This window comes from Haliotis cracherodii, unplaced genomic scaffold, assembly GCF_022045235.1.
Source record: "Haliotis cracherodii isolate W230 unplaced genomic scaffold, xgHalCrac1.p SCAF_11, whole genome shotgun sequence".
NCBI lineage: Eukaryota > Metazoa > Mollusca > Gastropoda > Lepetellida > Haliotidae > Haliotis > Haliotis cracherodii.
Genome location: NW_027266266.1, coordinates 185,562 through 199,222, shown reverse-complemented (window position 1 = coordinate 199,222; position 13,661 = coordinate 185,562). Strand labels below are relative to the sequence as shown.

The following is a 13,661-nucleotide window of genomic DNA, read 5'->3' as shown; positions in this document are numbered from 1 at the left end:
AAGACGCCAAAGAACAAGAGCACCACCACAACAGTCCAGGAGGATCGCATTTATGTGATTGCCCATAATGCACGATCCTATGATCTACATTTGATCCTAAAGGGTCTGTACCCCCTTCTGGTGAAACTCCCCACCAAGATTCGACATGGACAACAGATTCTGCAGGTGACCCTGGGACGGTTGTGTTTCGAAGACAGCTTAAATTTCATCCCTTACACCCTGAAAACATTTCCCAAGAGCTTTGGGCTGAAAGAACTGAAAAAGGGTACTTTCCGCACTTTTTCAATACCGAAGCCAACCAGACCTAGAGTGGTGTCTATCCACCAGCCGTCATGTACGATCCTGATGGCATGTCTCCCGCAGAACGTACAGTCTTCCTCCAGTGGCATACCCAAAAAGTGCAAGAAGGAGCCTTGTTCGACTTACAAGGAGATTTTTTAGCCTTCTGCCAGAGCGATGTGGACATTTTGAGACGGGGATGTGCTGACTTCCGACAGAACGCCATCAACTCGGTTGGCATGGATCCCTTTGTAGAAGTGATGACAGCTGCTGCGTTCACCATGAAATCCTTCCGAAAACACGACCTGAAACCCAATACCATTGCCATTCTTCCACCTCAAGGCTACCAGCCCAAGAGAAACTATTCCCAAGCCTGTATGCGCTGGCTCCAATATCTGATGGAAAGGGACCCCCATCTGCACCTCCAGCATGCCAGGAATGGTGGTGAAAAAGAGTTCACCTGTGGAGAGGGCCAACATCGGTACAGTGTGGATGGCTACGATCCAGCGACAGGTACCGTCTACGAATTCCTGGGCTGTTTCTGGCATGGGTGCCAGGCCTGTCACAAGACCCAACGTGGAGAACCACATCCCATCCTGGGCACGTCGTTGGGAGCCCGTTACACCAACATCCACTACTGCTTGGGTCTCTTGAGTCAACACCCTGAGGTGAAACGGATCGTCACCCTGTGGGAGCACGAGTTTACACAAATGCAACGGGGGGACTCTGCTCTGCGTGCTTTCTTGCAGGGACCCCACTGTATCCACGTCCCCGGGCCGCTCAACCCTCGCGACGCCTTCTATGGAGGGCGCACCAATGCCACGCGATTGTGCTACGAAGCCCAAGAAGGTGAAACCATCAAATGCATCGATATTTGTTCCCTTTATCCATACATTTGTAAGACCAGAGCGTTTCCCACGGGACACCCGACCCTTCTCCATCAACCCCCTGTGGACGCATTGTTTGAACTGAAAGAACTGATCCAATGCCGTGTCTTACCCCCGAAACGACTCTACCATCCGCTACTGCCTTACAGAGATCATGGGTGGGGACGTACGCAACCGTAGAACTCCAGGAAGCCGTGAAGAAGTATGACTACCAGGTGCTTCAGATCTACGACATTTGGCATTTTGACACCTTTGCACAGCATGATCCCGACACCCAGCAAGTGGGACTCTTTGACACTTACATCGATCGGCATTTCAAGGAGAAGCTCGAAGCCAGCGGATACCCTGAGGGATATACGGATCACGACGCTTACATCCAGAGATCTACGACAAGAAGGCATTGAGTTGGACAAGGACCGCATCGAAAAAAATCCAGGACGCGGCACAATTGCCAAGATACAAATGAATTCGCTCTGGGGCAAATTTGGACAACGGGTAGACTACAGTCAGAACGTCTATATGAACGATCCTTTACAGTACCTTACCTTGTGGAGGGATGAACGCAATACCATCGAGGATGTCACCGTTGTCAACGAACACATGGTGGAAGTGACCTATACCCAGCAGAAGGAATTCCAAACCCCTCATTCTCATTTCAATGTCGCCATCGCTGCTTGGGTCACCGCCCAAGCACGTCTCAAGCTGTACGAGACCCTTGCTCTGGTGGATCGCAGGGTCTTGTACTTTGACACAGACAGCGTCATTTACATTCATCGACCCCACGACGCGAATCCAGAGCTGGGCCATTCGTTGGGTGAGTTTACAAATGAACTGGACGGAAACACCATCAAGACGTTTGTGTCAGGAGGCCCCCAGAACTATGGCAATGAGTTAATGAACCCCAGACCCGATGGAACGCACACGACCTGCAAAGTGCGAGGGTTCACTTGGAATTACCGAAACCAACAACATCTCAACTTTGACATCATGAAAGGCCTGATACTGGGACAGCGGCCTGGGAAAGAGGGCGAGAAAATCAGTTTGGATTATCCTCATCAGATCATTCGAAAAGGACCTCGGCACGAAAATGCTCTTGTGAGCCCACCCACCCGAAAAAACTATCGTACCGTGTACGACAAGCGACGTCTCGTCTACGACGAAACCACAGGACTGCCTGTAGACACGCTCCCCTTTGGGTACAGAGATGACTTTCTATAAAATGATATACCATTGGGGTTTCATCAACGGATCGAAACTGAATCGACATGAACCCCTACAGAAAAAAACGGATCGAAATCTGACCAACCCGAAGTCTGGGTTGTCGACCAATCAGAGGCCGCGCTCGGACCAGGGTGGGCTCTGATTGGTTGAAACGAGGTTGTGCTTTCTCTCTCACGCTACAAGCCTAACCCTATGGAAAAGAAACACAAGGGTCGGTCCGGTTTGGAAAAATTGAAGCTCAGACCAGACACCGAAACGGACCAATTGGAAAGCAGGACCTCGGTGTCTTTTATTACGTCCAACGCTCTCCGGTCATCACTTTTCACTGAACGGACCAAGCAACAACATCGTCCCTCTGATTGATGTTCCTCACGTTGTGTTGGTTGTTGGCGTTTTATCTGGAAGAAACACGTGTTTGGAGAGAGTACCATCAAGTGTTGACACACATCCGTGAAGACTTGGAAAGAAGAAACAACAAACAGAAAATCATGTTGACACGGTTGAATGCCAAGACACGGAGCTACATGGGTGGTAAAAGAAGCAGAGGAGATGAGAACGGTGACATGACTGCTGACATGTGGGGTGATGTGTTCGACATGTTGTGTGCCAAGATAAAGGCTGACGACGCGTACGCCAAGTTACGTTCAAAGATGCGGAAACTGACTGAACCCCAGAAAGTAGCACCGGTGAAGACGATAAAGAAGACCCAGAAGAAAAAAACAAGCAAACCAACAGCAGCAGTAGCAGCAACAGCGGCAACACCCACCACCACCACCACCACCACCACCACCCCCACCCCAGCAACAACAGCAGCAGCAGCGGCAGGCACCGAAACGAAAGGGACATCCTTTTTGAAACCTGCAACACCTGCAACGCCTGCAAAAAGACGATCCCGGAAGAAATTATCTCTGAAGATCGCTCATCAAGAACAACTTTAAGTACCATGCTCTTCTTTGTCTCAGTCATTCTTGATGTGATGTTGATCTTCATGATGATGATGCCTATGTTGATGATGACTATACTTATTCATAGAATTGACTCTGTCCTATGATTGACAGGACCCCTGATGTCAGCCCAGTCCGTGCTAGAACAGTGGTGGGAACAAACCCCTCGGGAGCCAACCTATTCACCGAATGCACCTGTGACGCTGACGATGGGTGACAGTGAAGACCATGAAGCGCTCAAGCTGATCACTCTCCCTTCCATGGATCTGGATACGCTCCCCCTGCTGATGCTTCTTGGTCACCAGCCTCACCGGAAGATGTCTTCTCCTCAGGTATGCCCATGGTTTGCGACGGTGACAACGTTGACCAGGATTCTTATGGAGAAGCTCAACTCACTCCCCTACAACGCGAATGTAGTGTTTGCCGACACAACAACATGTTAAGATACATCAATTGCAACAGCGGACAAGTGATGTGTCATGTCTGTTGTATGGAGCTCATAGAATGTACTTGTATGTTGACCTATGACAAGTATGATGACAGCCCTATCACATCTGAGGATCACATCTTATGGTGATCCTCATCTTCACTCGAAGAACTTTACAACACGTAAGCTGCAACCGTAGTCAAGTGATGTGTCATGTCTGTTTCAGGGAGGTCATAGACTGTACTTGTTTAACGGATGGACCTCTCACATGTTTGAGGGAGGACCACATCTTATGGGATTGAAGATAGAAGAGCTTGAAGAGGAAAGAGGAAAACGTTGCCGCGTTGTTGTAGGGACATGCAAAGCACTCCCTCCGCCATTGTCTTTTCGTATTTCCAATGTATCTGGTTGTGATTGGGTTTTTTCATTATTAAACAGTGATTGATTGAACTGACTCTTTGTGTCTTGATTGATCTCAACTCCAATAGAGTACCGAACCGAGGGTAGAGGTTGAGTTGAGATGTCGTCTACGCTATCTGTCTGTCTGTCTGTGCGTCTGTCATGTCAGTGCACACCAAAGTGTAAAATTAAAATAAAAATAGATAAACGACAAAGGTCATGCTTGAAAGATCAGCTGCCTGGTGTCAATCATTCCAGGTCACATCACCACATCCTCGTGTGTCATGTATCATGCCGCGTGTCAGTCAACCCAAACACAGGATGACGTCACGTGATGAGATGAAGGAGGAGGAGGTGGAGGTCATGACCTTCCGTTGAAGGGAAGTAGGGAGGAGAGTTTCATAAAATCAGGCGAACCCTCAGACCTTCGTTCAGTGAAGTCACAGTCATCATGGAGCAAAGACGGTCTATGAATGCCATGTCATCCTCCCAAGATGTTGTCCCAAATTCCGAGTGGGTGTCTGAAAAGGTGGGAGAACAAGAAGCGAGAAAACGTGGTTTTGGAAAACCGAGGTGCAGACCAGGCATCACACCTCGTGTAGAGAAAAGAAAACGGATCAGAAGCCTCTCAAGAAAGCACGCTTCAAAGCGCCGACGACACCTTCAGTCCGAGGATGAGATGGAAGTAGAGGATGAAGATGATAGATCATCTGAACAAAGTGACTAACACATGAGGGGCATGCTGCTCCACTGTTTGTACCAGTGTCCCATCGTTTCCAGTTTTTCCAGTTTTTCCAGTGTTCCAGTGTTCCAGTGTTCCTACCGTTTCCTGGCGTTTCCAGTTTCCAGTTTCCAGTTTGTTTTCCAACGACCCTTTTCAGGGCCACCCATCTCACCCAAAAGACAACTCTCATCCTTTGCTTTGACGACCCTCCAACCCAAACCATGAACCCGTCTCCTCCTCCTTTCCTCCCTCCCTCCCTCCCTCCCCTCCCTCCCTTCACCACCACCACCCTCCCTCCCTCCCTCCCTTCACCACCGGCACCCCGTCTATGTTTAGAACAACAACAACAACAACAACAACAACAACAACAAACGATTTTTGACGCGCTTCTTTCAATGTCGATCCCGTTCACCTTTTACGTGCGCTTCTCCGGGTTTTCCCCTATCCTCCCCGGAAACGGTGGCAACGCCCTCTTGGAGGCGTGCGCCACCGGACACGGAAGTGACGCCATCTTGGATGCGCACGCCACCGGAAACGGAAGTGCCGCCATCTTGGAGGCGTGCGCCTCCGGAAACGAAAGTGTCGCCATCTTGGATGCGCGCGTCACCGGAAACGGAAGTGCCGCCATCTTGGTTCTGGTTCCAGACCGATGCACACAACTACTGTCTGTCTTTCGAACCAATCTTATGTTCGCAATTAATTTTAAACCATGTGAAAATGGACAAACTTGAGAAAACTTGCAGTGGTCAAGTACCTGCAGAAAAATGGGCCTAACACCAAAAGCCATCCATGGAGACATTAGTACAACACTAGGTAAGGATGCCCATGCCTATACCAGCGTAAAGAGGTGGGCAGCAGAGTTTAAACACGGCGGGGCGAGCCGTGAGGACGACCCACAACCTGGAGGATAGTTGATGTCAGCAACACCAGACGCGATCCAGAGAACCCACCAAATGGGGATGACCGGTGAATGAATGAGCGGCACGCTGCTGGTTGGGTTGCCATGTCCACGGAGAGAATGCATTCCATTCACAGAAACTTTGGCAATGAAGGCTCTGACCTACGAACTGGGTCTTATCGATCCGCCCACCCCCTCTCGTACGTATGATACTTTCTTTTGCACGTCGGTGCAACAAGCCTGATATTAAACGATTGTAGCAGGGCGGTGAATGTGCAGTGCAAAGTAGACAACACACGTTACTGATGTGAAACGTTTTAATCCACCAATTGATGAACATTTGGGAAGGTGATAATTTGTAACACCCTGAAACATATGAATAGGAATAATAAGTAAAATTGACAGTACACATAATCCAGTTATCAACATCACAGTAGTACAAACTGTTTTACATCACAAACAGATCTTACTCTCACAACAGCTGTTATTATGTACAGTAAGATGACCATTGATGTAAGCGCCATGTTGGTTTGTTGGTTGGTTTGTTGTTTAAGGCTGCACTCAGCTATATTCCAGCTATATGACAGCGGTCTGTAAATAATCGAGTCTGGACCAGACAATCCAGTGATTGATATCATGAGCATCGATCAACGCAAGTGGGATCGATGACATGCATTAACCAAGTCAGCGAGCCTGACCACCCGATCTCGTTAGTCGTCTCTTACGACAAGCATAGTCGCCTTTTACGGCAAGCATGGGTTGCTGAAGACCTATTCTACCCCGGATCTTCACGGGTCTGTAAGCTACGGGTAACCAAGTAGATAGAATAATTACCCATAATTATGTTATATTAAGTGTAAACAGATCATAAATTTCTTACAAAGTACATACATGTATATGGGTATGATCAATATAGGCACCAGGGTATTTGAAACGTATATATGTATACTTATCTAATAACAGACTAATTATGGTGTGACACATTTAATATGTGACACACATATAAAACACGCTATATATGTAATAGCGTGCCTACCCTGTGGTGAGACTGGGGTGTCTTCCCGTATATATGTAATAGCGTGCCTACCCTGTGGTGAGACTGGAGTGTCTTCCCGTATATATGTAATAGCGTGCCTACCCTGTGGTGAGACTGGAGTGTCTTCCCGTATATATGTAATAGTGTGCCTACCCTGTGGTGAGACTGGGGTGTCTTCCCGTATATATGTTATAGTGTGCCTACCCTGTGGTGAGACTGTGTTGTCTTCCCGTATATATGTAATAGCGTGCCTACCCTGTGGTGAGACTGGAGTGTCTTCCCGTATATATGTAATAGCGTGCCTACCCTGTGGTGAGACTGGGGTGTCTTCCCGTATATATGTAATAGCGTGCCTACCCTGTGGTGAGACTGGGATGTCTTCCCGTATATATGTTATAGTGTGCCTACCCTGTGGTGAGACTGGGTTGTCTTCCCGTATATATGTAATAGCGTGCCTACCCTGTGGTGAGACTGGGTTGTCTTCCCGTATATATGTAATAGCGTGCCTACCCTGTGGTGAGACTGGGTTGTCTTCCCGTACATATGTAATAGCGTGCCTACCCTGTGGTGAGACTGGGGTGTCTTCCCGTATATATGTTATAGTGTGCCTACCCTGTGGTGAGACTGGGTTGTCTTCCCGTATATATGTAATAGCGTGCGTACCCTGTGGTGAGACTGGGGTGTCTTCCCGTATATATGTAATAGTGTGCCTACCCTGTGGTGAGACTGGGGTGTCTTCCCGTATATATGTAATAGCGTGCCTACCCTGTGGTGAGACTGGGGTGTCTTCCCGTATATATGTAATAGTGTGCCTACCCTGTGGTGAGACTGGGGTGTCTTCCCGTATATATGTAATAGTGTGCCTACCCTGTGGTGAGACTGGGGTGTCTTCCCGACCAAAGTGCCGCGTCTTATTATTCTGGATATCTAAATAAATTATTTACTTTAATAATAACGAGTAAATAGTAATAACAGAACTATCATAAAACATGTAAAACAAGCCTAGTCCGCAAAATAACACTGATACTCTGTTCTCATTCATACGAGAATAAAGAGATAGAAAAGTTATATATTAGTAGTTACAAATGGTTTCAATTTATAGGCATTAGTTTTAGACAATTACTTAAATAGGTTACAACTGAGCGTTAGATATTGTTAAACACTTTTAGTTTACTGCAACTTTTAAATGCAATACCATACAAAATATGTACATAGTGAACTATCCTGATCTATATAGTTTGCTGACAACTTGTCAATGCTGTGAGCGCGTGCAGACTGAGTACCTGCAGAGAGACAAGAGGATCAGCTTGGCTGATCAGTTGAGCACACCATGGCTTGAGTTTGAGGCGTACAACATGAAGGACACACGAACCAGTCCTAATCACTAAACTATCCTAATCACTAGGTATACAAAACAAATAAACACTAATTAGTAGACCCAGATTCGAACCCACGACCATAGATTTCAGGCGCGCCAAAGGGACGCAACTCTACACAGCTCATATTTGTACCAATGCCAAATGAAACTACGCATGATCAATGACCTCAAACTGACCTGGTTGTGTAAACTGCGTTTGAAATGTCCGAGTGGTTCTATTAAAGAAAGCATCTAAATTCAGTTCAAGTTGTGTGATTATATTGTTTTCAATTTTATTTCAAGCGTCTTTTCAGGGGATTACCTCAAAATAACACCAACAGTTATCAAGAGATGTCAAAAACTGTACATTCAACAAAATTTAAATGCCAGGTGTGCTGAAATTAATATCAAAACACACAACAAAAAGCTGTGTATGGCACCCCAGAACATACACTTACTGACTATGAGCCGTCATAATTATAGTTGGAATATTTCTGAGTGTGTCGTTAAACCATGGAACTTAAATAGAGAATTAAGTATCCATGGTTAAACAAAAACAATAACCAAATACTGAATAGAAACTACATAATGCCACATGCATAAATGACTTTCACTGTGCAAAACAATATATTCAATATGGCTGTTGTGACGGTCATGTTTATGTCCAAATGTTATGCAGGCATTGCCAGAGACAGCATTACAAGTGTCAAGGCCGCAAAATAAATTTATTTTATGGTCTGGGTGTCGTTGTACAAAGCGATCTTAACTTTAAGGTGATCGTAACTCCCATACCTTAACATAGACTTACGACAGTCGTAGCGCTAAGGTTGTTTTGTACGACACCTTGAGCGTTACGATCGGATAACAGCATATACAGGGTTAGGATAAACGTAACATAACCCATAATTGGTACCCGGGTGAAATCGGTTACATTACTATGGAAATGTAACTCGAAGCCCTCACTACCGATATCGAAGTTAAACCAACTACCGGTTAACCCAATCGAACACGCCTTTCGTAACTCGCTCTCTAGCTTGCGAAAATAAAGAAGGTATCTTTCAACAAAATGGCGGAAAACGTGGAGAAAATGCCCGTAGACGAAGACGGTGATGATGTTGATGGAACCGAGGAAGACATGGACGCTGAGGGAAACTCAGACTCTGATAGCTCGGACAGTGGAGACGAAGATCAGCTTGAACAGAAAATATACGAACTCCAGCAAAAGGTTTCACTTATAGATTTATTCTTACCCCTACAGTCACGAGTATTTCTGATAAGAATCGCTAGTGTTGCTATTGAACAATTGATCATATTAAACGTGTTGAACACACACGAGTGTGAAAATGCTTATGCTTACTTATTGTGTATGGATTTTGATTGTGTGTCCACTGGTCATAACATAATATGTCAGGTTGATATTTCCTGACTGTCTTCTCCTGTGTAAACATCGAAACAACATTGTGAAATCTGGCATCATAGATACAGTGTCAGTTTGACTCTGAGTACAATTGACTAAAGCTACTAAAGCTTCACAGTATGTGATGCTTTCAATATAGGTTTAGGTGCAGCTCACAATCTGAGTCTGCAAGAAAATCAGAGTAGATGCTAATTTCTGATTTAAACATGTTTTAAAGGGGCACTGATCTAACGCAATTCCCCGGGACTGGTTGTTGGCTTTGTTATTGTTTTTTCCCCAGTGAGTACCCGGATGTATAGCAGAAATCTAGACTAGTTCGCGACCTCTGCTGTGCCAGTCGTAAGCGCATTAGTCACTTTTATGGGTACCGATAGTAATAAGGACGTATGGTCACATTGATCAACAAAATGAAATACAGTTTTCGAGATAATGTCATAGCGACAGATTTACGACACCCATTGTCTGAAAAAACATTTAATTGCAAAGGCTCATTACCCTGGAGCCATGACATCTTTATGCCTTGAAACACTTAATTGCTGTTATTTATAAGATGCTAATCCTATTTGTTAATCCCCATTTTTGTGTACATCGACCGTCTGCCATCCTGAATGACATGTGCAAGTATGTCACTGATGATTTACTGTTTTCATTTATAGTTATTACTTACTAAATGTCAAGTGACCTTGGCTATATAAGCCTTGGTCCAGAGAGGAGAGAAAGAAAGGTCTTACTCTTAGCCTAGCTAGGGTTAGGCTGGGTGCTCTCGGGCACCAAGACAACAACCACAACCACTATGTGCTGACCTGTCACAAAGTGTCTTTTGTATGTATATATCTACATGTATAAAGTAAAACTGTATATGCCGCAAGCCATCGTCTCCAAGTTGTCACTTCCTACTGAGAACCATACGTCGGCCTCTTGCATATACGAGTATGCAAATTGTTCATTTATCAACATCAGACCGACACGCGTTGTTAATAATAAGGAAATGTAGGTATCTTTGTGGGTAGCATTGGTAATGGTGATGAAGTTTTGAAAAGTCACTTGCTTGGTAATTTTGCGATTTTCGTTTACACTATTGTGACTTGCAACACAAAGTAAATATTTCACCTGAGTATTGCTTTTTTTATAGTGTGTATTTTTTTTTTACTGTCAAAATGTGTATCATATTTATTAAACTTCTAAATATTCATTTATTTTACAAAGTGACTGAAAAACATTTCCATCTGTATTATTATGATAACGAATTCCAAACATTTTGATGTTTAATGTCATCACTAAGAGACTGAAAATGTTACGTTGAAAAGTAAATTTCTATGTTGTTTGGCTTCTAATCCTACATAATAATCTGTTGTTATGTTTGTAGGCCCTTTTGATCATCTTAATCAATCTGGACAGATTTTTTACTCAAAATGACTGAAATATTTACACATTTTCTAAATTGCCTGAGAGAATCACATTTTACAAATTGACGGTAATATATACACGCTTACAAAGGAAAAGACCTGTGAAAACAACGTCTATCGTGCATTGAAGAATTTCCCAACCAAGATGTAGAGAAACAAGAACGAATCAGTTCAAATGAAGGAAAACAAAATGCAAATACCATAATTACAACCTACCAAATTTATGTGTATAAATTTTAGGCAGCTTCCTTATTCGAGGAATGTATCCGTGAATATCCACACAAAGGAACAATATCCCACTCGTCTGCAGCTGTAGAAAGAAACATATTCGATGTCACGTGTCTCTGTAACAATCAAATATTTTAAAAGATATATATCATTTCGGGATATTATAACCCGTGTTCGTTTCTCAACTGATCACTTGGATTGTTTCAGGTGTTTCACATAGGTGTCAAGTCTCAAGGGTCGGCTGAGAAAGCCCACGTGACCACTATTTTCATAACGTCCACGGTTCCTTAAAAATCCATTGAGTGATAGATAACAATGATCAATCAATCAACATATTATCAGTTAACCCTTTGAACAAAGTATGTTGTTTTTACATGATATGAGTGTATTACCTTTGCTTTAGTAAACCTAGACATGTAAACACTCACTTTTGACATATCCACTGTGCAAGATAACACTGATTAATCAATCAACATATTTTCTGTTAATCCTTTGATGACTAGGAACAATCCGTTGATTTGCAAAAAAAAGTAAATCAACTGATCATTCATCTCGTGCTGGGCTGACACGTGCACATTACATAACACACATTTCACCTCACTTCAAACCTGGATTTAGATTGAATAATTACCCCAGACACAATAAATGCCAAATGGGAACTTTTGTCAGGTAATCTAAGTGGTGCTACCTCTAATTGTACCTGTAATAAATTTATTGACTGAGCATCAAGTGAATGACGACAAATACACAAGTGCAGGGTTATACGAGAAAACGTGGATGACAAACAAGGGATTAGTAATTGTATTATCGACGCAATCCAAAATCTGAAAATGCTTTCACTGCATGGATACTTTTTTTAGTATTAAACTATAACCATCTGGGGTATTTCCAAATGACGACATCCGATGAGCTCCACCATTCTTTTTGTCTGTTTGTTTAGGCTGAAGAAATTAATAAACATGCACCATTTGTCAAAATCTTTATAGATCACAGTTAACCAATCAGTGTTTATGCAAAAATGCGTAAAACAAATATTGCCTCCAGCCTCCAAGTTTATTTAGCTGTCCTTGCAGACGGTAGCCCAGTCTCTGGTCACGCTCAGTTGCGTTGCGTATCATCCAGGTACGGGGAAAAAAACAATAACAAAGGCAACAACCAGTCCGGGGAATTGCGTTGATCAGTGCCCCTTTATGGCGATTAACATTTCACAATTGTATGTGTTTGAAAGTGGACCTATGATTTTTAATTCTAATCATTGCTTGTCTTTAAGAACCAAAATAAAAAGAAATAAGTTGCCTTCTTCGCCTCACAATAGTCCCAGTGTTCACTGTGGACCAGGTGCACTTTCTCCAATCTGTTGCATTTTACACGTTGCCATTTCTCTTGAGGTGCCGTTTTAGCTCTGGAACATGTGGAAGATGGGAACAAGTTTCGCCCCCCAAGGTGTTGGGCCTGTATTCTTGCATTATTTTTGTTCTTGTTCAGTATGTGTCCAGGTGATAATGTTTACATTAGATGGTTCATACCTACACATACACACACAACATACATCACAAGCTACAGCCTCTTGACAGTCACTCACTTCTTTGGAATACCACGGAAAGATATGTTCATAGGTTTTATCAAAATGAAAAGACAATCTCTGAATGTAATGTTAATGTTTTACAGGGACTGATATTCAGTAAGATTTTAGGCTATTAATTACAGAGTAACATGTACACTACAGTAACTGCTATTTGAAAGTGATGTTGCTGTGTTATTTTTTCACAGTATAGTAAGTAATGGTTTTGGTTATGAATGTACTCACTCCCTTTAGATACTGTCAGTTTGTATTCTGAATCTACATGCTGATAGGCGCTCAATTCTTAAATCAAGATTAGTCACTGACATTTGTTCTCATTGTGTTGCGAGTAACTGATCTTAATTGTGAATGTAGTTTTTGAATATGTTACTTGCTGTGTTCAACATTGGATGTTGTATTTCTTGTTGATTTTATTCATATTACGAAACTCAAGTCAGGTGATTATAATTAAATTTTCATTGTGTTCATTGAAATTTCTGCATTCTGATTAGCTGAATTGGTCACGTGTTATTGCATTCATTCCACAATGAATGTAAAAAATTAAGCCACGCCCACCGAAGTGCACTACTTTTATTACTGCGGAATGTCGAGGAATCCCAATATTACAGTCGAGGGAAACTCTCCATACTCTGTGTTTCAGGTGACTGAGAATCCCTACATCTATGATCTTCACACGCAGCTGATCACGACGCTCCGCCAGGCAGGGGAACTAGAACAGTTGCGGCGAGCCAGGGAGAAGATGAGTGAAATTTTCCCCCTCAGTGAAGGTAAAAATGTGGCAGTTTTGAAGGGGATTGACCTTATTGTCAATATGAGTGATATGTGTGTTTCTCTCCCCCTTGCAACCTAACCCTCC

General features: G+C 43.6%; 1 protein-coding gene and 1 pseudogene across 2 annotated transcripts in view; both read left to right on the top strand.

The window, feature by feature from the left end:
- Window positions 1-2,749: 2,749 nt before the first annotated feature.
- LOC139455164 (uncharacterized) lies at window positions 2,750-4,188 on the top strand (annotated as a pseudogene).
- Window positions 4,189-9,233: 5,045 nt separating this feature from the next.
- The window catches only part of LOC139456073 (squamous cell carcinoma antigen recognized by T-cells 3-like), a 38,634-nt gene continuing 34,206 nt past the window's right edge, over window positions 9,234-13,661 (top strand). For both annotated transcript variants that reach the window (XM_071237580.1, XM_071237579.1), the window contains exons 1-2: window positions 9,234-9,397; window positions 13,446-13,572. In XM_071237580.1, the coding sequence (XP_071093681.1) occupies window positions 9,239-9,397; window positions 13,446-13,572 (286 nt within the window). In that variant the 5' untranslated portion in view covers window positions 9,234-9,238. The remainder of the gene's footprint in view (window positions 9,398-13,445; window positions 13,573-13,661) is intronic.